The sequence below is a fragment of the Stegodyphus dumicola genome, chromosome 4 (genome assembly GCF_044657685.1).
Source record: "Stegodyphus dumicola isolate Sdum_Otavi_A_Nest chromosome 4, ASM4465768v1".
Lineage (NCBI taxonomy): Eukaryota > Metazoa > Arthropoda > Arachnida > Araneae > Eresidae > Stegodyphus > Stegodyphus dumicola.
In genome coordinates this window covers 61,966,248-61,993,594 of record NC_140771.1, presented here as the reverse complement: position 1 = coordinate 61,993,594, position 27,347 = coordinate 61,966,248, and the positions used below count along the sequence as shown (strand labels likewise).

The window sequence follows — 27,347 nt, the reverse complement described above, 5'->3', positions numbered from 1 at the left end:
TTCCAGCACCCTGGGTCAACTGAAGAATTTGCACCCCTTTCTGTACCAAGAATAAAAAACATTTCATTAAAAAAAATTGTAGCATCAATTTGGCACCACTTGGATGCTGCGCCCGGGGACAGATATCCCCCCTTGCCCCACCTAGCTATGCCACTGTTCAGCACTTTTGCACAACAAAACAAAAGCCAAAAATCACTTAAATGCATGTCATGACCTTACGTGGCTCTTTCAAAGAAAAAAGGGGGGTCCCTCATTTTAATAGAATTATTATGAATAAACAACAACCTAGCTATTAAAATTTAAATATTACTTTTTATGTTGTATAGTAATATATTGGGTCAGTCCATAAATTCATGCCCATCTTTTGGTAAATTTTTAAATAATATAAAAAAACACAATTTAACGTTTTAATCAATTATATATTTTCCTCCATTATCTACAATGTCTCGCCATCTTACAGGCAGCTTTTTTATGCCATTGATGTAGAAAGACTCTGGTTTTGATGCTAAAAAACTTGAAAGTTCATTGTGTACATCCTGTTTAGAATTTAATTTTTTTCCCAGTAAAAAATTTTGTATGGCACGAAATAAGTGAAAATCGCTTAAGGCAATATCTGGGGAGTAAGCAGGATGTGGCAAAAGCTCCCAATTAAATTCACTAATTTTTTGCAGCATTGTTCTAGCCGTATGCATTATCATGATGAAACAGCACTTTCTTGATATTCACCAATTATGGGCTTTTTTTTATCAACTCCGAGTTTAGACGGCAAAGTTGTTCACTATAAACTTCTAAATGAATCATTTGATTTGGTTCTAACAGTTCAAAATATCCTGAACGGAGTTCATCATCAATGCTGCTTGTTCCAACTTTAAATTTTTTAAACCATTTCTGGGCAGTCCTTACACTTATAGTGTGTTTACCATGTACACTCTTAATTTTTATTGCTGCAAACCTAGCAGATTCACTACACGAAAATAAGAAATGCAACACAACATGTTTGTACTGATTATCTATATTCATCTTCTATGGGTACTAAAATGTGTTCGATATTTACGAAAGTTGGTGATGAACTGAATAATATGTTGGTCAAACGATGACAAGTTTCAACAGGTTCAAAATTGTATTGTTTTAGTAAATGCGAATAGTGAATTCCACCCATACTCTTAATGCACACGAACTTATGGACTAACCCGATATATTGTAAATAAACATGGCACTTGTTTTTTGTTTATGCATTAAATGTTTTCTTCTTAAATAAAAAATATACGCACATTTTTAAGAGGATGTGGTTATTTTCAGATTCAAGGAGGTGCTGACCACTAAAAAGGTTAAGAACTGCTGTTTTAAAGATTTATAACAAAGGACATAACCAAAATTTTATTCTATTATAGTATCTGTATTTAACTCCATGCAATATTTTTTCCTCCTCTCAGACAATACAGTGGTTAGTGATACTGGCTGCTTGCTGTATTGAAAGGCCTGTGTTCGAATCCCAGAGAAGGTATGGATGTTTGTAAATACATAATGTTAGTGCAGCATGGGGGCACAAAATGTGTAGCAAGCCAGAAGTTCTCTCGAATGGTTTGATATTAGAGGAAGAGGTGGAAGATCCTCAGACTTAACCTCCACTGTGCTGCCTTTTAAAATTGGGGTGGAATTTAACTAAGTCATACTATCACCTATATAGTGCTTAAGTCTCATACCAATGACAGATGTTTGTTTAATATGTTTGTTGCATGAAGTAATTGTTATTATCTCTTCCAATAGTTGCATTTCTCTTTCAGCATCTGCATCAAAGTGGTACTGTAAACGACATGTTGCATGAAATACAAAATGCAATAGTAAGTTTCATATTAACGATCTTTTTAGATATGAATGTGAAATGTTATAAGATAAATTTATTCATTGTGTATATATCATTTGCACAGGAACAACAAATTCGATCTAAAGGTATGTCATACAGTATGGAACCTCATTCAGAGTATAATGCTTTGTTAGAGCAACTACATACCTGTGGTTGGGACAAGTATGACCAATTATAAAAAATTTCTCTATTAAAAGTTTTTAAATGATTTCATTTTATTAAATATGAGTGTTATTTTCTTATTACAGTAAAAGCTCAATTATCTGGAAAGCTCAGGAAATACCAAATTCTGGATATGTGAAAATTTTAGATAACTGAGCATAGAAAAATTATAATTCAGGTTAGAAAAGCTAAATGAGTGGAAGAAAAAATTTCTGATCTGAAATTATAAAAAAAAGTCATTTTATATGTTATCAACTTGAATATCAAATGCATACTTAAAAATTATGTGAGATTTCGAAAGAAAACACACCATTTCAGACACACGTGGAAAAGAAAAACATTGTATTTGATTATGAAATTATGTTGACCATAAAAATTAAGAGAGATCTTGCCAAACTAGAACCATTTATTCTGGCAGAAGTTTTAAAGAACAGATCACTCATTATTTTGGTAGATAATTGGCAAGTTATGGACATAAAATGTAAAAAACTTAAATCGCTTGTCATAATTTTTCATTCTGTGCAGCCAGTGCCATTTTCACATTAAGTTGCCATATTTCCTATTTTCACATAAGTCGTGCAATATCTTAAAGTCAGGATCCTGTAATTTTGAAAATTCTCTACTGCTTACTATTCTATTGAAAGCAAGTCTCAAATTTTATTTATTTATTTATTTATTTATTTTTCAAAATACAGTTAAAAAGCAGATAAACTGCAGTTAACGTACGAGTTGTGACACAAAAGAAAATAAGACTGGTCCAATAAATCATTGTACTTACAAAATCAGTTCTCCATGGCATTGTGACCTTTAAGGTAGTCCCCTTCAGCATTCACACACTTCTGCATTCACTGCCGCCATTGCTTGTAACAGTTCTGGAACGAGGTTTTTGGAAGGCCCTTCAGAAGATTCTCCGTTTTTTTTGCCTGAACCTCTTCAACTGAGGTAAAAAGGCTTTCCTTTAAGCAAGATTTAAATTGAGGAAATAAAAAAGAGTCACATGGAGCCAAATCAGGTGAATAAGGAGGATACCCCATCACAGTAAGGATTTTGCTGGTCAGAAACTGCTTGACAGATATGGGCTGTGTGAGCGGGTGCATTGTCCTGGTGCAACAGCCGCCCATCACTCCCTTTTTTCTCTAATTTTTTTCATGATGTCTTTTTAGTACTTCAGTGTAGTAGTGTTGATTACCAGTCTGACCCCTGGGAACCAACTCAATCATTACAATTCCATTAATGTCAAAGAAGACAATTAACATTGCCTTGAATTTTGATTTTGACATGCGTGCTTTGTCCCTTCCACCTGAAAACCACTTATGCCATTCAAACACACGTGCATAAGAGAAAGTTTCATCTCCATAAGCCTCAGTTAATATTTGAAGTGTTTTCATGACTGATTTCTTAAGTTTCACATGAAACTTGATGTTGATTAACTGTTCGGTTTTTACATTAGACATTTTTTCCGGCAGAATGCATTTACACATATTCACTCAATGACGCAGTACTCCCAACTGGTGTGATCGAATTATTTGAAATTGGCCACATAGATAGAGAAGGTGTGTGGGATGACATCACCAAAACAGTTGTTGCTAACTGTTTTTTTAAGTTTTTTTTTTTTTTTTTTTTTTTTTTTTTTACAATTAAACTGATTGAGGATTAATCAGTTTTACAATCCTTATTCATGGTTGCCATGATAAAAATCTTAGGATTGAGTTGTGATGCCATGTTTATCTATTATTGGTGCTAAATTGCTCTGTTTGGCATTGATTCGAATCATAATCCTATTTATGCTTTATGATGGAGTTACAAATCTCTTGTGTAATATTTTGTTTAAAAAAATTCAAAAATTTTTCAGTTGAACTTTCTGGTCATTTGAATGCAGAAAGTCAGGCTTTTATTGTATTATGCTATTTAATAGATAAGAGAAGTTTAATTATGCTTTATTCTGATTATTCAACTTTTAAATATTTTCAAATTCCTGATTCAGTACTTAACAATTTTTAGCTTTTTCAATATTATTAATTTACAGAGTTTCTAGGTGGTGAAGTTTATAAAATATTCAAATAACTGTAAAATTCTTTTATTTAAGATCATAACTTAAACCACCTTTTAAAGCATTTTCCCAAGTGAAAAGTGGCCCACAAAATTTTAATTTAAAAGATAATTGCACCAGTAAAAATGATAATGTTAACTTTTTTATGTATTTCTTAATCAGATTTGGATATCTATTTTGTTTCTGAAATTTATTTACGTTATGGAGTTTGATTCGATTTTGTTTTTTTAAGGGTCCGTTACATCAGCCCCGATTTTCATGTTGTACATTTAAAATATGTTGATGAGTCTGACAGAGAGCATATTTTGAAAATATGGATTCCTGAAAAGGTGAAATGTTTTTTTAAGATTTGCTATATTAGTTTTTTGAAAATTTCTAAAAAAATATATGTTTAATTTTTGTATGTTCTCTTAATATGCCAGTTTTTTTTTTTTTTTTTTTTTTTTTTTTTAATCTAAGTATGCTTGTGTGCAAAATTAAGCAAATTTGCAAATTATGTCTATTTTTACAAAAAGTATTGAATCAATGATACTAATTGTGCCACTATGGAATTATGTGAATTTTCTTAGTCAAACGCATAAGCATACATGTGTGTGTCTGCAACGCTCATGCTTTTTATATAAGCGCATGCTTTTTCTTCGATTAGTGTGCTTATGCTACTTTTCAACATTTGCTATGTTTCTATCAAGAGTTGGATCAATTTTATAAAGTATCAAGTAAAATGAGTAGCCTCAGGCATATGGATGAGGGATATTGCCGGTGGACTGGAGATTGGCTGATCACAAGCACAGCTGTCACAGAGCTCAGTGTAATGCCCAGTATTTTATGCAATTTGTGGAAACAGTTTCAAGACACTTGATCCATATCGAGAAAACCTGGACAAGATTGACCAAAATTCACAACCATGAATAAGGATTGTTATTTGGCACTTTCAGCACAGTGGCACAGGACTGCTGCAAATTCGCAGCTCTCACATGATCTGTAGTCTGCCAGTGGAACTTAAGTCCCATGGCCTACAGTTGACCAAAGACTTAAGGTTATATACTAGAAGACCTGGTATTTGTGCCCCATTTACTGTAGCATACAAGAGAATGCATTTAGCATGCATCTTGGACCAGACTTAACTAAAGCACTGCTTTTTGTAGATGAGTTAAGATTCAGCCTAGACACTGATTCTCGGCATACCTGTATCTAGAGAGAGCTTGGAACACAATGCCCCTCATCACAGAAAAGGATCATTGTGGTGATGGATGTGTAATGGTTTGGTAGGTATTATGCTGTATGGCCGCATGATGCCCTTGCATGTATTTGAGAAAGACTTTGCAACTGCTATGAGGTATAGAGATTAGATCTTAGAGCTCTATGTTCAAAAGAAAGAGTGAGAAAAATTTAAGTAATTTTTGCACTGCAAGCAATTTAGGCAGTTCTCGTTCTCCAAAATATAAGTGTACAGTTCTCATCAAAATAAAGAAAATGCTTGACAAAGGACATATTTTCCAATTATTGTAAGTTTATCTTGTAAAGAACAAATATTTGTTTTGTCTTTGGACCTTAAGAAAGCTTTTTCCTTTTTTGTACGCTCCATTTTGCCATCATTCAATGTTCTTAATACAGTTCTACAGTGGAGAATTGCATTAATTCATGTTCTGCAATCATGATTAGTGGTCTGGTGGAAGTATTATTTAATGCTTAGTGAACCTGGTTATTTTTCTATTATTAGAAAGTACAAGTATTAAAACTCTCTCTCTTTTCTTTTTCATATAAGTACTTTTCCTATATTTGCATTTAAGAAATAATAACTGAACATTCAGATATAAATTAGTTTCTATTTGAAGTTATTTCATTATTAAAAATTATATTTTCTTTCTACATATTTTTATTTTTGAAAAATCTTTTTGGCATTCAAAAAATTCTCCTGATTTCTTAAGAAAATCTCCTTATTTTTTAGTGTCATAGGTTGGCAAGTATGTGTTTGGTGCTTTACCTACGTGACGGAGATTTTGAAATTCTTATAGCTAATGAAGAATTAAATATTATTAAAATAAATCATCAGTTAAGGGTTTGTAACTATAAATCAACAATGATAAAAATTAAAGTTTAACAAACCTGATGCAAAATGCAGTGTTTTGAATTGCACTGCTATTTCTGGTTTAAATGCAAAAGGTTTTTTTTTTTTTTTTTTTTTTTTTTTCAAAATTATTAAAAATTAAAATTAATTTAAAAAGTTATTAAATTAAAAAAATATTTCTTTATTGATAAATATCTGTTCATATGTTAAATTAAATTAAAGTGTTTCCAATAAAGGAAATTCACCTAAAATCTGAAATGGAATCAGAAAAAACATCTGGTTTTGATAAGCTTTGTTAACTGTCTAGTGACATCCAAAAGCATATCAAAATCAGTCTTTCTTTTTTAAAAGTATCTTTTACTTTCTTCTGTGAGGTAAGGGATTTGGTTTCTGCATCTGTAATATAATTTTATCATATACAGTACAAAGTCCATAATCTGGATGTCCATTATCCAGACCTCAAAGCCACAAACTTTTGTTTGTATGCTTTACGCATGGACATAAAGAATGTACGTGCCGTATACTTCCACAGTCATAACACCTTGGTTCTGTACTCTTATTAGGTATAGCACATGCTTTATTTTGTGTGTTAGTACTTGAATAACTCTTATTCTTCGTATCTGGAATGCGGATTTTCTGGTAAATTTTTAATTTCTCTTGGAATTCAGAAATAGTTTTACACCCATACAAAATAATTTTTTTACTACTCTGATCCGGTATCCCATTGATTACATAATCAAGAATTGATGAATCATCAACAGAACCGCAACTATCTATTTCACGCATGGCAATTAAATATTTGGAAAGGGATTCACCAGGTTTTAAGTGTCGTTTAAGTCCAGGCATAGTCTAAATGAACTGCAATTTTTTTTCTACTTAGCATGATATTACTTCCGTAATCAGAACAGCTTGGCTTAATGATTTTTTCTCTAACCATTCCAAAATCTGCTTATCAATTTCATGCTGCTCTGTGTGGGGGGGGGGGGAAGAACGTTTCAACATGCAATGAACTGGAAGTTGATCTGTTAGCACTATCTTCATCTTCAGGGCAGATGTTTTTATTTTATTCGGCTTATAATTCCTTATTAAATATCGTATTTCATCTTGATGTACTCTGATATGATTTAAATCAATTTTCTGGTCATTATAAAGATCACGAATACACATCAAACAGTTTTCTGGTTGCAATTTTCTAATTTCGACTGTGCGTAATGTATGCTTTATGCATGCACACGTTGAAAGAAATGTTTAATAAAGTAAACAAATAAATATTAAGCTTTTTATTTGTAAAATTTGATACCCTTTAGATCATAATTGCTCTTTATTTCATAAATTATGGTTTCATATTTTTAATTGTATATTTTCTGCATGCCATCTTAACAGATTCAAATTAATAATCTATAATTCGGAAAAACCCCTAATCCGGAATCGCCGAAGTCCCGACGAGTCCGGATTACGGACTTTGTACTGTATATAATTAGAGATATGGAGACATAAATGACTGGTAATTTTAAAATTTTCATATGATAATGTGCAGTTAATTTTTTTAATTAATGATATTCAGTGTAAAAAAAAGTTACAAAATGAAAGTTTTTAATATATTATTCCGTACTGCGTTAAAAAAATTCTCTTATTCTACTGTAAAACTAATATGTACATAGCATTTAATTTTCTATTCAATTTCCAAATGAAGTACAACTCTTAAAATCCTATAAAATGCAAGTTTTGTTTTATTATGTATCATATAATATGAAACATTATATTGTATTTTTAGCCCAAAAGGTACATTAGTCCCAAATGGGATATCAGTCACGAAACAGCATTTTGCATTGAATCACTATAAACAGCTTATCACTTTTCAAATTGTTGCCACCAAATATTAATTGTCCTGTATTATATTTAAAGAAATTAAATAATGGAGAATCTGCATGTTTCTCGCATTGTGATAAAACAATGGTACCTAGAGCCATCCAATTTTGAATAACATAGTCCTCCACTAGAACTATCCATTTCATATTCTGTAAAACTTTAATGAATTTTTAATTAACAAACTCAACGATTTCCAGTGGCAGCACTGTGCAGAATAAAACATTTTTATCTCCAGTGTGTAATACTGTCTATCAAAATTCTTCCAAAGATATGCTGTTTTTAAATTTTTTGTGAATTTGCTGTTGAATCGATTTTTATGTGATGTAAGTGCCAAGAACATGATATTTAATAAATAAACATGAAGAGTGTTAAAAAAGACAAGAAAAAAGTATTGTAAAGCCATCTTAATCAGAAAACTAAACATTGATATAATAAACTGAGGAAAATCTTTAAAAAAAAAAGAGAGAGAGCGTGAGAGTGAGGAGAAAAAAGAAAACTGTATGCCAACACTTAACATTGCATCAGAAATTCTAAACGTTAACTGCTATGCTGCTTTTTAATTTTTTTAAAATTTTGCTATTGAACTGTATATGGCATAAGTGTAAAGAAAATTCCGCTTAATAATGAAGCTAAAAAAGCAAAAACAAAACACCCCCCCCCAAAAAAAAACAGGTTAGTAGGCGTAAGTGTAACAGCAGACTGATAGACACCAAGCTTAGCAAGAATGTAAAAAACCTTAACAAACTCTTTTGGGTGATCATCAATATCTGAAACCCTTGTTTTTTAATTTATTATTATTTTTTTTTTTTTCAAAATTATTTTGATGTATATGTAACATTACTTTTTTTAAATTAGTTCCCAAATGAAGGTCCAAGATATGAATGTGATCTCCCTGAAGAATTTAAGTACAAATGGCTACCAGTAAGTATTGCATTAAAGTTATTTCATCTATGAAGAGAAATTTTACACAATGAAAACGAATTACATGTATTATAAGTAAAATTATCTGTTACGTTTTTTAAATAAAAAATTCTATCCGTTGCATAATTTGCTGTTTGTTTTTCTGAACAAAGTGTTAAAAAAATTCTTCGAAGAATAATTTATACTTCTGGGAAAGAGTTCAGTAGTTTTCTAATTCATTTCAATAGAAATGGTGTATATTTTTATTTATGCATCTGTACATTGTGTCTTGTTTAGATACCTTTAAACAGCTGTACTTTTTAAAGTTTCATATTTAGTTAATTCAATGTTTTCACATTTTCAAATTGTCTTAATGCATTCCATTTAGTCTCTTCCAAAAAACTCATTCTTAGACCATTCTAAGAAAATGGAAACTGTATATTTTGAAACTTAATTATTTATATAAGAAGCTTAATTACTTTTAGGTTTTTATAAATATACACTGCTGGCCATTAAATTTGCAACACCAGGAAGGAATGATCTGACAAATGTCAAAATCACATGAAAGGAAGAAGAGGTTGGGTTATGCAAATGATTAGTATTTCAGTGCATTTAGATGACACAGGAGGAAGAAACAACATCTCAAACACTGCATAAAAGAAAGATTGTGTAGTGGATTTCTCATTCAGAAAGTGCCTTGTAAGGTTTGAGTTTGCTCAGAATATTGTGTTATGCCTCGAGTAAGAAGAGGAAATGCTTACCAGCAAGTTTCAAAATTTCATAGAGGCAGAATTGTTGCCTATCAAAAGTGTAGATTATTGTTCTGGGATATTGCCAATTGCACTTGTCGACATCCAACCACTGTCATGCAAATACGGAATCAATGAATTGCTGAGGGTCATACTGAACGGCATGCAGGACCTCAATGCCCTCCCATGACTGTTGCCAGAGAGGATAGACATATTGTGAGGTCAGCCCTGCAAAACCATACGACCATATCACGGACCATTAGTCAGGAAATGGGCATGTTTGCAGCATGCCTAGTATCAGCTCGTAAGGTGCATCGATGTTTGCAGCAGCATGGACTATCAGCAGGGTGACCATTACTTTGGCTACCCTTGACAATGCAGCATAAAGAAAGAGACAGTGACTCTTGTGTATTAAACGACAAAGCTGGGTACAGGAGTGGCACAATGTCACCTTTTCAAGCGAGTCCCGGTTCTACGTGCAGTATTCCGATGTCCATATATGTGTATGGAGTGTCTAAAGAGACCGCAGGTCGCCTGCTTGCATTTAGTATCAGCATAATGGCCCTGCACCTGGTGTGATGGTTTGGGCAGCCATTGGATACATGATGCGCACATCTGTAATTTGGGTCGATGGTAATTTGCAGATGAGTACATTTTTGACCTCTTACATCCAGTGGTTGTGCTCTGGTGTTTGGGGCCTCGAGTTGTTCCAACAAGATAATATATGGCCACATGTTTCACGGCGTGTTCTGACCTTCCTCTATACGCAGGATATTTGATAGCTGCTTTGGCCTGTACGGTCTTCAGATCTGTCACCTTTTGAAAACGTTTGGTAATGGCTTGCTGAGAGACTGGCCCTCCATCTCTCCCCAGCGAATATGGTTGATGAAGTGTGGCATGGACTTTAAGCAACATGGAATGAGTTGCACATTTCTGTCATCCAAGCCCGGTTTGACTCCATGCTTAATGGGGTAAGGACTGTTTTAGCTGCCAGGGGTGGCAGCTGTTTCTACTAATTTTGCACCCCCTGTAAATCTCCAAAATGTTGACAAATTTAATCATTTTGTCTTCATGCTGTTTTCTTTACATGCAATAAATATCTCTTGTTTTTTGTATTTACTTTCCTTCATGGTATTGCAATTTTAATGCCCAGCAGTGTATTTGTAATGGATATTTAGTAAAAGAATGTTCATAAATTCATAAAAAGGCAAAATTGTAGAGTTAATATTTAGTGCAATTGTTTTTTTAACAGTTATTTAAAAATTTATGAAATTTTTGCAGTTGAAATCGATGGATTTGATTTTTTTTTTTTTTTTTTTTTTTTTTTCCGATGTAAAAGTATACAGGTATAAAGGTATCTTTATAATACCACAAGTTGATGGTTTCAGACTGGTGGCCCCTGAAGCATTTTATGTTGCCCACAAATACATTTTCAATCATGTAGGTGCTGCAAAGATTTTGAGATTTTGCTTATAAGCTGATTAATTTAAAATGTGATAAAATCTTATTCAAAGATCTGAATATACAGATTTAATTAACACTTACATAGATACACTCAATTACAGATTTTCCAACTAAGAATACCTGATTTGTTTGGGAATTCATTTATATGTGATCAGCATTTTTTCACAACTGAAAATTAACAAGAAAAAAACCAAATGACTCATGAGCATTTACAATCTTGATTAAGATAATCTCTGGTAATTTCTCTGCAGGGCTATAAACTTTTTCAGAATTGAAATCAAGTGTGAAGCTGTACTAAGAATTAAAAGTTAATATTTTTTACATACAAGAATACATATTTTATTTATGCATCAAAGAAAATTTAATAAATAAATGAAAGAGACCAGACTGTTTTTATTTATTCTCAATTTTTTGTACCACTTGGAACACTTTCATTAATTATTTATTTTTAGTTTGAATTATTTAATGATTAATTAAATGTGTTACAATTATTTCAAATAAATGTCAACTGAAAATTTAATATTTAGCTGTCAATGTATTCAATTTATAAAGTACAACTGACAAAAATATCTCACAGATACCAAACTTTAGATTTCAGATTGAAAATAAATATAAATCTGACTTTTTTACCTCTTGCAATATTATTGTTATTATTATGTATATTTTGATAAATATCTAGTTAGAAAAATTTTTAACTTATTTTAAATATATTTTATTTTGTTAATAGAAATATTCATTTTGTAACAAAAAAATTCTGTCCTATCAGCAGGTTTTAGATTGTGCATTCGGCTTGTATGCCATTTAAATTTTAGACCTCTGCTATAAGTTATCACTATTTATAAAAATGAATTTTTTTATAATTAAGGTTATCTTGCAAAATTACAAATAAATATCAACAAAGCTTTAAAAAAATTAAAATTAAAAAAAAAAAATTTAAATATATATATAGACTTCTTTGAGAGGAGGAGATTAACAAATAGAAGTCCATTTATGTTTTATTACTATTTTAATTAATACTGTGTACTTTTACCTCTGCTGTGTATTGCCACTGTCTAAAGAGATATAAGCTGTATAAAATTATGAGGTGCATAGTGCACCCATATTGGTGGTATGTGAATCCGCTTTACAACACCTTTGCTAAAGTTTCTCTTCACCATTATGCCGTCAAGTATCTACAGATATGTTTTCTAATCCTTATGTCATCTACATAATTATTACATATATAATATATTGCAAGTAGAATTTTCAGAACTGTAATACAGCACAAAGTCTTTAATTCGGACTCGTCAGGACTTTGGCGATTCCAGATTAGGGGTTTTTCCAGATTATAGATCATCAGTTTAAATCTGGTAAGATGACATGCAGAAATTATAAAATTAAAAATATGAAACCATAATTTATGAAATAAAGAGCAATTATGATCTAAAGGGTATCAAAATTTACAAAAAAAAAAAAAAAAAAAGCTTAATATTTATTTGTTTACTTTATTAAACATTTCTTTCAATTTAAGTTGTTTAAGTTGCTTTGTTTTTTGTGCTAATACTTTCTCTTTAATTCTATAAACAGACATAATTTCTTGTTCAGTTCCACTGTTCAAGTCCTGTAATTGCTGTGTGTATCTATGTAAGACTGTGTGTATCTATGTATGACTAACTTGTCAATCAAAATTTTTGCATTTTCAATGACCTCTCTGTCACTTTCTTCACTATTGGAAGCAGTACATTGAAACATACTTTCGCTTTGTAGATCCTTTGGCAGCTCCAGAATCAGAAACTCTTTTTGACATAATCAAAAATTCAAGCTTACTTTTTATAAAATTGCTCTAACAGTCTGCAAAAAATGATAAGTCGGATCCAATTAGAAGATTGAGGAGCAACGCAATCTGCAACATTAGAAATAGATAATTTTAGCCTAGCTTATACCGTCCGTTATACATTAAACACGCATGCGTAAACATATTATGTGCATGCATCAAAAACAGAAATATAGACAAAAATATCCAATAACCAATAAAAATTGGCCAGAAAGTTTGTAGCTTTGAGATCCGGATTATAGATCATTCCGGATTATGGACGTTCGGGTTAAAGACTTTGTACTGTACTGTGTATTTGCTGCTAAGATTGACATAAAATAATTAAATGTGTTAAATTAGAGGAAAATAGGCAATTTCATGAAATTATAACTTGAAAACAGAAGTTAGAAATTATTGTAAAAAACCATAAAATAGATACAAATTTTGTGCATATAAGAAAAATAGTAAATAGCCTTTGGCCAAGATTGGCATCTGAATGAAAATTTAAAATATGAATTGAAATCAAGTAAATACTTGAATGATAAAAATTAAGAATTGAAATAACCATTTTATCATTGTCATATTCAAACATTATCAGGAAGTGGAGAAATCCTGACACTGATTCAACAATTATCTGTGGTTCATGTATGTTTGGATATGTTTCTTTTTAACTCAAATAAGCAGCAGTGTCGAAATTTATTGTTTTAATTATTTGTGCCTTTGAAAATTTAAAGATGCTACCCCTACACATCAAGACTGCCAAATCTGTAAATGTTAATGTAAAAGCCCAAAGTCTGGTAAATCCTTGGTTTTACAAGTAAAACCTAGCGTTTACCAAAGTGGCTTGGTAAAAGTCTGAAGTGGGCTTTATGATTTCATTTCAGACTTTTACCAAGCTTTTGTGGTAAAACCTAGAAGTTACCAATGCCTTCCAGTAAAAGCCTGAAACAAGGGACTATTTATGATAGAATATTCTATTCGCACATATATTGTATACAGTGCTTCCTAAAAAAGTTAAAAACACACTTTAACTTTTTAATTTTTAATATAAATTATAAAAGTAATCAAAATAAGTTATGATTTAAGATTATGTCGATGAAACTGTCTTACAATTATTTTTCAAAGAGTTACAAAAAATATAAATAAAAAAATGCAGTATTTATGCCATTTCTTTAATAAGATCCCATAGGAAAAACTGAATTAATGCACATTTCTCTCGATAACTGTTAAAGAAATTTCAATTAAAAAAATCTAAAAATAATTTTGGCAATAGTTAAATTAAATTGATAGCTTAGCAGGGGAAAAAAAATAAACATTATGAAATTTTAAAAGTAAGAAAAAATGCAGTATGTTTTTCTTTAATACATCTAATACTTCTTAAACAAGGTTGATTGTTATGGCATTTTGAGTTATAAAGACTGATTTGTGCAAACACATCTTTGTAGTACACTTCTGTAAACAATTGCATTTTCTGAGTCCTTGTCCCCCAGTCAAAGGAAGTTTTTTACTACTTCATGTACACTTATTTCTCCTATACCAACTTCTTTGATGTTGAAGAAAATTTTCTTTGCAAAAGGTAATCTGGTTTCTTGTATACACTGATTTTAATTTACGAAACTTAGTACCAAGAATATAAAACTCATCATCTTTAATGTCTCTAATAATGGATATTATTGATTTTGAATTCATTTTTGATCGATCAATATCAGGTACTTTTATTTTAACATTTTCTCCTAGACTAGGTTTCCAAAAGTTTTTAGTAGATGCGATCTTCATCTTTGCTTGCTTCTTAGCTGTCTTTTGAAACACCTTCAGTTTTGAACTTTGTGTATAATTGCACCCATTATGTCAGAGCATATATCTGGTTTTTTTTAAAAAAAATTTGAACTTCAGTATCTACTTTCATTGTTATGCATGATTCTTTTTCACAGACATTATTATTATTATTATCTTGCGATTCTACATCAACTGTTCATTCAAGATTACTGCTTTAATCTTCTGTATTGACAATGCATTCATTATTAATATTTATATTTTTTCCCTTAGTTCTCTTCAGTGGCCATGTTACTAATCAAATTACATGGAAAAACTGAGTTAACAAGTCCCAGCTTCATAGGACAATCAAATATAGCTTTGTAAGGTGAACATTTGATTCCCTTGCCATATGCTTTGTTTTTCATTGCTTGAACAAATTTTAATCCTTCCAACCACTTTTATATCTTATTTGTTTCCATCCATGTTGCCAACATGTTCTCAATGTCTTGGTTCGCCCATTTGACAGAACCTTGTGACTGACTATGTCTCAGTGTACCGTGAACTATTTTTATATCACTGTACATTTCACATAAACTGTTTATGATTTCGTTGCAAAGTTCCTTCCCATTGTTGGAATGGAAAATGTTCGAGGCTCCAAAAGTTGTGATCCAAAAGGTCATGTGTTCCTTCATCAGCTCTTTTAATGCACAGGCTTCGGAGTAGGATGAATTTTGTAAGATGATTTTTATACACTAAATTAAATTTCATATCGCAATCAGAATTGGACTGCATATCTATTAGTTTGACTTGGCATTGAGAATTCATTTCGCTATGCACAATTGCTTTGATAACAATCCTCTTTTTTCACAGTTTTTTTGTTTTTTCTGACATGGTTAATGTAGTCTAAAATAAGTGATGATAGATTCTACTATTATATTCATGTACTTGTGATTCAGTTCCTAAATCATGTGGGTTCTTCCACCATGGCCAACTGTGATATAAGCATTGTGTATGACATTGATGATTTCATCAATTGTAACATAATACAGGATTTCTGCTTTTTCTGCAGAGAGTGGTGCTATAAGTTTGTCGTGTCGTCCAACATCTGGAATATCATACCATTTAAAACTTCGGTAATGAACTGATAGTTTTGGCTTCACAAATTTTGCTTCTTTCACTTCATTTTTATTAAAGAAGTGTATTTCTCATTTGTTAAATAAAAGCCTGTTATTGTGCTTCTTTCACTCATTTATTACAGAGGTATATATCTCATTTGTTAAATAAAAGCTGTTATCGTGCTTATTTTTTCAGATTCAGACAAAATGTTGTAAAATGTTTTCCACGTAACATCACTCATTTCCTTTCAGAAAAATTTTTAAATGCAAAATGTTGAAATGGAAACAAATGGCTTCTATTTTATATTGTAGCCGCTTACACTTGTTTGAATTTGCTCAAACCTATACTGCAAATGGTGCAAATAAGAAGGAACAGAAAAGTGTTGCGATGGAATTTACATGCTCAGGTTTATTCAGAGTCGATTTAAAGCTCTCGATTCAGGCTTTTACTGGTAGGCATTGGTAATTCCTGGTTTTACCACAAAGGCTTGGTAAAAGTTCGAAATGTAATCATGTTAAAGCATGCTTCGGACTTTTACCAAGCCACTTTGTTAAAAGCTAGGTTTTACCAGTAAAACCTTAGATTAACCAAACTTCAGGCTTTTACAGTAACATAAATACAAAAGAAATATCAATTCAAATTGAAATTCAATGTATCAAAAAATGTGCATTGGGCTATATGCAACAGAAATGGAAAATGGCCCAAAACACAATTTTATACTAGAAAATTATAAACAATTATAAATAGTAAGTGGCTACTGTAAAATAAACCCTCTAAGCATTGCAGCATTTTGGATCTGTCATGGAGACCTGTATTTAAACAGCATTTATTAGCTAAATTTGTATAATTACTTATTTTAATCTGTATTTTCATAAACTTGTGCTTATTAAGATGATATTTACATTACTAAAATAAGTAAGAAAGTAAAATATTATAAATTAGAAGCTGATATGTGCCAAGTGACAAAAAATTCTCATGACCGGATAAAGCTAGTCATGCCGCTCAGAAAGTTAATCATTGTTAAAAAGAATTATGCATCTACATGTAAACATTTTGAAAACAAAATAGGCCTAGGTATAAGTTATAATTTACTCTAAAAGTAGCATCTTCAAAATAACCATTGGAAAGAATGTGGGCAAATAAGTGTCTGTCTGAAGATAAGTAAGGCAGGATTTCTATTTTTGACTTAGTTTCACCAAGTGATATTGGTGAAAAAAGTTGTAGCCAGTTAAAGAAAAACTGTTTAATAATGTAATTTAAATTTTGGCAGAAAGTTAATAAAAATTAAATAAGAAAAACAGAACAGATTAACTATTCTTCAGAGTATTTTGGCTGCAATAATGACTTTCAGGAGATTAAAATAGCCATTTTAGTCAAAATTAGAAGCAGAATGGAAGAAAATTAAAATCACATACATATAATATGTTGCATATTTTACATACTAAAAATATCTTCTCACCCATTGAAATATCTTCTCACCAGTAATGAAATTAGCAAAAGCAAAGCAGTCTAGGCCAAATGCCCAAAATATTAGAACTGTCAAATTGAAGTATTTTTGCTGTCATCAGGGAGATGGACAAAAATAATTCCTGTTGATAAGAGCAAAATTCGTTAAATCTGACTATTCTAATATTTTGGCCATTTGACCTGGACTGTTTCAGTTTTGCTGAAGTCTAAATTTGTTTAAACTGGTTCTCAACTTTTTCGTTTGCATATTTGTAATGCTTTGAAAGGTTATGATTTTAGTATTTAATATAGTTTAATATATTTACGATATTTTTGTTGCTAACAGTGCAATTATTCCCTTGATTTAGATATTATTTAGATTTTTAAGATTTTTCCTAATTACTTTTCTTACCAGATGTGTTACTTTCTTATTACCAGAAACCACAAAACTGAGACAGTCGCTGAAAAAGGAATAATACAATAATTATTTCTTATTGCAGTAAATTTAATTTCTGTAAATACAGTGTGCTATTTATTTATTTTTTTTTTCTATTTTAATATTGTTTTTTAATGTGATAAATTTTGTGATTAAAAATGTTTTTATTCTTTGTCATTCAAAATCCTGATAAAACTCTTTGCAAATAAAATTCTTAACTTAAGATTTTCTTGGAGACAAAGAAGTTATCAATTTTATTCCATAGGGAGATACTCTGGCAGAAATGTTCACTGCTTTTTCTGAAAATTTAATAAAATTATCTGAATTCTGGAATATTATGGATGAAATAGATTCAAAAACCTGGGTGCTGGAACCAGAAAAACCAAGTAGAAAGGATTGTAGAAGACGAATAGTTATTGGTAAGCCATTGCTGTATATCTTTAAGGCCCTTAGAAATATCGATTTTTTTTAAATCAAAATTAAAATTTCTAGTTTGTTAGATTTTTTTAAGAAATTGCTTGTTGAAATGTCTAATTGTAATACTTTTTTTTTTAAATTTTATTTTTATTGATTTATTTTGTAAATGTTTTTGCTTACTGAACTTTTATAATTTAGCAGAGTATGGAACAGAATGAAACTGACCTCAACTGAATGGTTTAAAAAAAATTAACCATAACTAAACTAGAAACAGATATATTTCATTATTTAATTAAACTTGTCTGTGTTTAAAATATATGCATTTATGTATGTATCTGTGTTTTTTAGTGTGCATATGTACACTCAGCAACACTGAAAATGCAACACCAAGAAGGAGTGGCCAGAAAGTGATGAAACTTGGCAAACAGAGAGAGACAGCAACAACAAATGACTTTTATTTCAAAATGATATACATAATACAGAGCAAGAACAGTGTCAGCTTAGTAGATTGTAGGCAGGGCTTAATTTCTAAGATTAGAAGTGCCGGAGCCCTATGGAAGACCGTCAGCAAAGAGGAACAAGAGTAAAGAAATAAATAAAATGACCATTAAATTCATTAACAATTTTAAAATTAAATAGTCAATTATTATAAAATTAATTAATAGCTATTTAATTAATGTTTATAAATTGTTATTTAATCAATAATTATTGTGTAATTTAATTGATAATTATTATTTATTGAAATAGTTAAAGAATGAAGTAATTAAATAATTAAAATTAAATAAAATGTAAAGAGATAAAGTGAAATTTTAAAACCAATTTTTAATATAATTTTATTGTTAAAATAAAATTTTCAAGATAAAATTTCTACTGAAATTATTATTCAATTACATAAAAAAAGTGCCGCAGCCTTCTTATTCAGGGCTCCAGTGCATTCCAGCTAGAATTATGATTTATTTCAAAAACTAAGAAGCACCATATCCAAACTCTTGGGCTCCGGCCCAATTTAAGCTCTGATCGTAGGGGGGGGGGAGTTCTTTTATCATCACAAAAATTAAATATGCTTAAAGTATGGCTGATGAAAATTCCAGGGCGAAACAGAATGAGGATATGAGTGGGTGGAAATAAAAAATGAGGGGAATCTTGGTGAGAAAGAATGTTCTCTTTGAACGTGGCTCTCTGCTGATATAATTATAGCCATCAAGCAGATGTGTGTCAGGGGTAAAATGAGTCCTGAATCTGACTCCTAAGAATGAAAGTAAAGTTGCTAGTTATGCTTCCCCCCATTAGTGGATACTGTGGGAAGACGATGTATGGAATGTGCTTGAGCAGTTTATCTCAGTATTTCCCTCTTATTGTATTCGCTGTCACTTAAGGCACATTTACGAACACAAATTTTCCTTACTGTGAGAATAACTAACAACAGCATCGATAACAATACACTAGATACGATGGCATGGCGAGAAATGTACGCGTTCCTGAACAAACTCCCCAAAATTTATTGCCCTTCTTAAAGGGAAAGGTTTCCGCATGTGAGTGAGGGGATTTTACGTGAACGTCTCATGTTTTCATGAGTTCGTATTTCTAGGGAAATAGAGTATTGCAAGGTTTGCCTATTGTTAAACTAAAATGTTAGGAATTCTAAATTTTTTTCCCTTTAAATTGTGATTCAGTTTTATAAAAAGAAGTACTAAAGCTCATCTTATTTAGGGCTCTGGTGCGCTCCAGCTAAAATTGTAATTTATCTTAAAAATTTAGAAGTACCGGAGCCGGTTTCTGGTGGGCTCCGGTGCAATTTAAGCACTGATTGTAGGACCACTTGGATGGCAATACACAAAACAGCATGTCTAGGTACAGAGTCAATGAGACTTCAGATGGTTTCCTGAGGATCGCCTGCCCAATCCTTGTCAACCTTTTTCCAAAGTTCATCTTCTGAGTGCAGTAATGGCAGGGTGTCCAAATGGCATCCAATCACATTCCAAATATGTTCAATTGGTGAAAGATCAAGAGAGAACGGTGAAGAAGAAGTGTTTGTACACCTTGCAGAGCATGTTGGCTGATGCGAGTAGTGTGTGGTCAGGCAATATCATGCTGATAAAGGGCATTGAGCATTCCCTGAGGGTAGGGTAGTGTCACTGGCCACAGCACATTATCCATGTATTGTTGGGCCATCATAATGCCCTGATCCAAACTACAGGTGACTTGGAATGGTTCACAATTATGCCCCAAACCATGATGCAGCATAGTTTCACGATGGGGTGTTATAATTGCTGCTAGATTGGACCTGTCTCCACATCGACCCACACTCGTATGCATGACTATGGTTGGAGAAACAGAAGCGTGACTCATCTGGGACCTTGCCCCTGAGCCATTCCATCATCCACATCGCTCGAGCCCGGCACCATTACAGACGTTAGTGTCTATGATGTGGGATCAATGGCAGTCTTCTTAGTAAATGGCATGAGTGCAGACCACTAGCCCTAATTAATGGCAAATGGTCTGGTCAGTATGGGAACATCCAGGATGTCTTAAATGAAGGTAGTAGGGGCTTGCATGTGCACCACCCCTTGTCAGCGAATGCATCGATCTACACGTGCTGACATCAATCTGGCTGCACCAGCACCTCTTGAACTTGTCACATTTCCTTGTTCCAACCATCATTGTGACAGCCAGTGCACTGTGGATGCATCCAGGTGTGTGTCAGCTGAGATTTGCCACATGGACCAACCTGCCCTTCTCAGTCTGATCACCATGCCTCTCGTAAAATCATCTGTCTTCTGTAACTGCCTCTATTGACAATGGCCTGGTATTCTCTGCTATTACACGCATCCTCTGAGACAAGAATAAATTTTCTACAATGATTTCCCTAGTAGAAATAATGGCACAAAAATTGAATATTCTACAAGTTCCTTTCCTTATATCTTCTTCAACATGCGTTGGAGAACTCTGCATTTTACGTCATTCTCAAAACTTGGTGACGTGTGTCTATTCTGAAATTTGCATAATTTTCAGTCCACTCTTTCTTGGTGTTGCATTTTCAAAGTTGGGCAGTATATATGTACCTGATATTTAAATCTATGTTTTTTTATTTCTTAGGATCAGGCATTTCTTTATTATTGATAATCAATCCTCTGATGCCTAACTCAATACCAACTTGTCACTACTTAGGGCCAGAAAGAAGTAAGATTATTCTCATTCTATTCTGATTTACTGATCATATGTTTCTAAATCACATTCATTTGTCAAATATATTCTAATAATCATTTATTCATGTGAGAATTTTAAAATATAATCACATTTTAACAGTATAAAGTATTAAAATAAGAGGAACCACTTATGAAAAGTTGATGTGGTGGCTTTTTTATCAGAAACGAAATGGCTTACTTAACAATTAAAATAATTTGTTTGTAGGGGCTAAAGCCAGGAAGTTAATCTAATGAGGGCATCTATTTTAATTGCTGGTTTGTATCTTGAAAATAATTACATAGAAATATATAAAATTAAAGTATGTGTACTAAGACTTTATTAACACGTTGACTGCAATGGGGGTCACCGGTGACCGGCACTCGACTTGGCTACAGCACCTTGGATGCCACCAGTGACCGGCGATGCGACCAATACTAAAATACATAATTAGAGTAAATATCGATACTGATAAACTTTTAAATAGTACCATTGTTACTATGATGGTTTGAAGAATAATAAATTGTAAAAATTTAAATTATAAATCGCAATAATGGTCTACAGAGGCTTGGGTAGTCACCGGTGACCACCACCATGAGAAATACATTAAGCACGATTATATAACTCACATAGCTTCTGTAGATAATATTTCAACATAATATACATTGCATAATAAAAATTTCAAGCTGGCGTCATGGGCAAACCACGTAAAATGTGTGCGGCAGTCAACGTGTTAAGTAAGCTGGCAGTTGCTGATTTATTGCTAACAATTTGTTGATACCTTGTAATAAAATATATTACTGAAGGCAGCAGATCAATCAAACAGGTGTTTAGTTTCCCAGCAGAATATCTTGATGATAGCATTTAAACTAGAATCAAATACTATTATTATTCTCTGGAGCTTTGCTCTGCCTCGATATGAAACTCTGCTGAATAAGAAGGCAAGTGATTTCACTCAAACCAGTTTCAGATCTCATTATAATACTGTGTCAGCAGTTGTTAACATTATATTTCTATCGTGCATCTTTTTGTCATGTATAATTTTGTTGTACCAGAGTTGATCACTCACAGTTTTTGACAAAATACCAAATGCTTGGAATAATAGATTGCTTCTACTTTTTTCCTCACCATATCCAGTAAATGCATGATTTAAAATAAAGTCAAAATCAGCATAAGATAAAAAAATAATTGTGCCAGGCACTGTCTTTGGGAAAACGATTACTTAAAAAAATAGTAAAATGCAGTGCCCTGATTGATCTGAAGTTGATACTCAAATAAAGTGGAAACTCTCCCCATCCTCCTTTAGTTAGATAAAAAAAAAAAAAAAAAAAAAAAAAAAATACATAAATAAATAAATAAATAAATAAGAAAAAGGCCTTGTAATAAAGTAGAGAAATAAAAAATAAATTTTTTTTTTTTTTTTTTAGAAAATTCAAAAGTAACATCTATGGTTGCCCTAATACTCAGAAAAGTAAACTCACAGTTGCATTGTTGACATGATTAAAATGGCCATATTAGTCAAAGTTAGAGCCAGAATGGAAGAAAATTAAAATTTCATATAAACAATATGTTACATATTTTACATACTAAAAAGACATTGGTGGGTACTGGTTAATACACTAATATTGTTTCATTTCTAATCAATGCAGTTTTGTGTTTAAATAACTTCACATACAGCTTATATTTGTCTTGATTACATTAGAAGGTTTGGTTAAATTTTTTTGTAAATTTTGCTTTCCTTTAGATATATGTTCATAACTGACATGCACAATAAATAAATAAATAAATATAACACATCAAATGAACTTCTGAGAACAGTAGGAATAAGAAAGACTTTTAGGAATGGCAACAGCTAAATTACTTTTGTAGTGGTTGAACTTCTATGTACACTGTGCAAAAAAAAAGGGGGGACAGTTCTATATCTCACACTATACTGGGTCGATTGACAAAATTGAAATTGCATTTTTCATGTCTCGAAAGTGCGACTTAGAATATATATTAGATTTATATATAGCACTATTCTGACATAAATATTTTGACACAAAATCCTACTTTTTCTGAAATAACATACCAATTTTTTTTCCATATTTCGATTCTACGACTCAGATTATGCCAAAATGCCAAGTTTTAAAAAAATCGTACAAGTAGTTTTTAAAATATTAGCTCTCAAAATTTTAGCTCCTCAATGTTAATTGAATTTGGGCAAATATTTATTATTATATTAAACTTTTTTGATTTTTCCTTATTTAGCGACTTAGGATGTGTATTAGATTTATATACAGCATTGTTCTAACATAGGTATTTTGACACAAAATTGGACTTTTTCTGAAATGACATGTCAATTTTTATACATATTCCGAGTCTACGACTCAAATTATGCCTAAATATTAAATTTTGTAAAATTTGGTGGGAAATTTATGGAGAAATTCAAAAATTTATATTGGTGCATATTGATGCTAAAACAAAGTTTAAAGTTTAAAGAAATTAAACATTTAGCAGTACTAGCAATAAAAGCTCCCTGAGATATGTTGTGCAGACATTGAAGACAATAAAAGATTTTGAACTTAACCAATTTATTAACAATATAATAAAGAATAAAAACACAGAAAATAAATGTCAACAATATCAGAGTCTTAGGAAAAATATAATATAACCATCATTCATCAAATATTTTTACCTGGTCTCCAAAACACTGGCATTCTATACAAACAAAAATGTCCTAAACAGTAATTATGCAGCCTAAAAATAAAGCTGGCTACCCATTCAATAAGTCCATAATCAATGGTCAAGAAAAACACCTGAAAATTTGAATGAAGTTCTTGAAAGCACTTAAAACAGGCCTAACCCCGTTTGCACAAGGAGTCGCCGCTCACGTATTTTAATTCCGCCTTCATTGAAGAACATGGATGCCACCCACAGCAGTCACTCACATGGTAGCCTCTGGAACCAAAGAACTTTAATCTGGAACAATCATCCCGCAAACCGGAACCAAGGCACTTTAATCACCGGACTGCATGCATCCTTCTGAAGGGGCTGGAAACTGCTCACTCAAGTGCCGGGAAAGCAGGAACTAGAAGGGTTGAGCTAGAGCGACGCGAGATACTTATAGCAGAAGTAGGAATGACATCATCTCACGGCAACCAATCAGCTATCGGCACGAATCGGCTTTTCAGATGACGTAACATCATGTTTCGTTTTTTGCATCTCACTTAGGTTGAAAGAGTCCGTTCTCAATGCAAACAGTGGCAGCAAGAAAAAGAAGTAGAAGTAACTACTATATTACATTAAAATAAGGACTAAACTAAATAAACATATCAAGGAGGAGAGATGATGCAGTAAAAGGTTTAAAAATAAGCTATATTTTCCAACACATATTTTTCAGTTTGCACCAAGAATAATTCACTTGGCGCACGTTTTAATATATGGCAACCTATTTTCCTTTTCACATTGTGCATAAGAAGAAAAAAAGTAACATCATTCCTACTTTCAAATAACTTTAACAAAGTGCCTAACTCACATTTGATGTTATTATTGCTTTCAACAAATATGCCAAATTTCAAAATGCGCCAGTATATAAATTCACGTATATCTTCGGAAATTTTGAATAAAAAATTCTAATTTTTTCAGACATGCTTAGAAATACATCTATTTTAAGATGATTTTAAAAATATAATATTGTAATTCAAAATTTTTTCAAAAAATTTATAAAAATGATTTATAAATATAAATTTTAAAAATAAATCAGAAAAATATGGAGGAATTTTATTTGGAATGAACCTAAATTTCGAAATGTGAAAGGAAGAATCAAATAAGTTTAATAAAGAAAGAAAGATTAATAAATATATAGCAAATTCAATTAATACTGAGGAGCTAAAATTTTGAGAGCTAATTTTTACAAAAATTACAAAACTTAACATTTTGGCATAATTTGAGTCGTAGATTCGAAATATGATAAAAAACTGACATGTCATTTCAGAAAAAGTCCGATTTTGTATCAAAATACTTATATTAGTCAAATGTTATATATAAATCTAATACATATCTTAAGTCATGCTTTCGAGACATTTAAAAACACAATTTCGTCAATCGGCCCAGTAGAACGAAAGATATAGAACTGTCCCCCCTTTTTTTAGTCCTAAGGGGCAGTTTAATTTTTGCTCAGAAAGACTATTAATTTGGTTTTGGCATTTTGCATTGATTCACTACAAGCATTGTTTTTTTAAAAATTGTTGCCACTAAATATTATTCTGCATTATATTTAAAAAATTAAATAATGAAGAATCTGTGTAAATGTTTGTATGTTTCTTGCATTATGATAAAACAAGGGTACCTAGAGCCAACAAATTTTGAATAACATAATCTTCCACTCAATATGGGCATCTGGAAGCCCGAATTTGGAATTTAAAATTTGTTTTATTATTGATTTCATATTTTGTAACATTTTACACAAATTTTTTATTAACAAACTAATCAATTTCAAAGCGAGGGGAGGAGGGGGGACATTTTTATCTCCAGAGCATGACATTGTGTATCGGAAATTCTAAAGATATACTTATTTTAAAATTATTTTGCAATAGTGCTCTTAAAATGAATTTTGTGGTTTAAGTGCAAAGAACATGATATTTAATAAATAAAGGTAACACACAGAATGTTTAAAACACGCCCCCTTGGACATAATTTAAAATCTGAAACCTTTCAGTTTGGGGGGAGGGGGGTCGCAGTGTTTTTCAAATTTTTCTCGTTTGCATAAAAGTAATTTGTTTCATAATAATACACTCATGTCCATAAATTAAGGATAATTCGGAGTCACGCGGAAATTGAACTCTTAAATAAATATATCACCTGTAAAATCACTACACACATCTTCAAGAATCATATGCAAATTTCAGGAAGTAATCAGATGACACCGATGGTACGTCACAATGACGAGAGTGTAAGAGAGTGATATATAAGGAATACAGGCAAAGAAGTAAAATTGTTCGCAGGTACTTTATAAGCATTTCATTGCAATAACTGACACAAGTTCTGACACAAAGGACGTATTTGGATGATATTTTACGTGGTAGAATTATCGGCCGTCTGGAATGTGGGCGTACCCAACTGGAAGTATCAGACGAACTTGGAATTGCCCAGAGTGTCATCTCCAGGCTTTTGCAACGATTCCAAGATGATGGTAATGTGAATAGACGTTACAGCACAGGTCGCCCCAGAGTTACAACGCCGAATGAGGACCGGTATTTGGCAGTTACTGCCAAAAGAAACAGGCGGAGCACAGCCTCAGACCTGTCTCGTCAGCTCTCTTCAGCCGCTGGTACGACCAATTTCAAGGCAGACCGTGTACAGACGCTTAGGGTAGATTTGTCTATATGCTCGTAGACCTGTCAGATGCATTCCACTTACTGCAACTCGCTGTCGCCTACGGTTAGCCTGGAGTAGAGAGCATGCATTGTGGACACTGCAACAGTGGGCTTGTGTGATGTTTTCCGACGAGTCCAAGTTTAGCTTGCAGTCTGATTTTCGCCGGACTTTCATATCTACAGCTCCAGGTACCTGTTACCACCAAGAAAACATCATTGAACGACACCGTTACGGTGGTGCAGGAGTGCTCGTTTGGGGTAGAATTATTCTGGGTTCCAGAACTGACCTGCATGTTCAAATTGAAACCATGACAAGCCAAATTTATCGGGATGTCATTCTGGAACAACCTGTATGTTTGTTTCGGGGCGCCATGTGCGCACAATTTGTGTTTATGGATGACAATGCCTGTCTTCACCATGCAAACATCGTAAGCGAATGCCTTCAATCGGAGGATATCACCCGTATGGACTGGCCAACATTCTTACCGGACTTGAATGCAGTAGAGCATGTGTGGGACATGCTTGGCCGACGAGTTGCAGCCCGTCAACCTCCTCCTACATATCTACCGGAACTTCGGAGAGCATTGCTTTTTGAGTGGTGTAATATCTCCCAAAATCAGATCAATAATTTTATACTCAGCATGCCTAGGTGTTGTACGGACTGTATTACATCGTCTGGGAGACATACAATGTATTAACTATCATACCAACCATGTAAT

At 32.2% G+C, this 27,347-nt stretch overlaps 1 protein-coding gene across 3 annotated transcripts in view; it reads left to right on the top strand.

Annotated features, from left to right (window-relative positions):
* LOC118205029 (E3 ubiquitin-protein ligase FANCL-like) overlaps window positions 1–27,347 on the top strand; it is a 60,346-nt gene that overhangs the window by 14,782 nt on the left and 18,217 nt on the right. For all 3 annotated transcript variants that reach the window (XR_015040685.1, XR_015040684.1, XM_085815014.1), the window contains exons 3-8: window positions 1,785–1,841; window positions 1,929–2,026; window positions 4,309–4,405; window positions 8,869–8,934; window positions 17,937–18,090; window positions 21,185–21,268. Coding sequence is in view for 1 of the 3 variants with exons in the window: in XM_085815014.1 (XP_085671140.1) it covers window positions 1,785–1,841; window positions 1,929–2,026; window positions 4,309–4,405; window positions 8,869–8,934; window positions 17,937–18,090; window positions 21,185–21,268 (556 nt within the window). In the remaining 2 variants the exon portion in view is untranslated. The remainder of the gene's footprint in view (window positions 1–1,784; window positions 1,842–1,928; window positions 2,027–4,308; window positions 4,406–8,868; window positions 8,935–17,936; window positions 18,091–21,184; window positions 21,269–27,347) is intronic.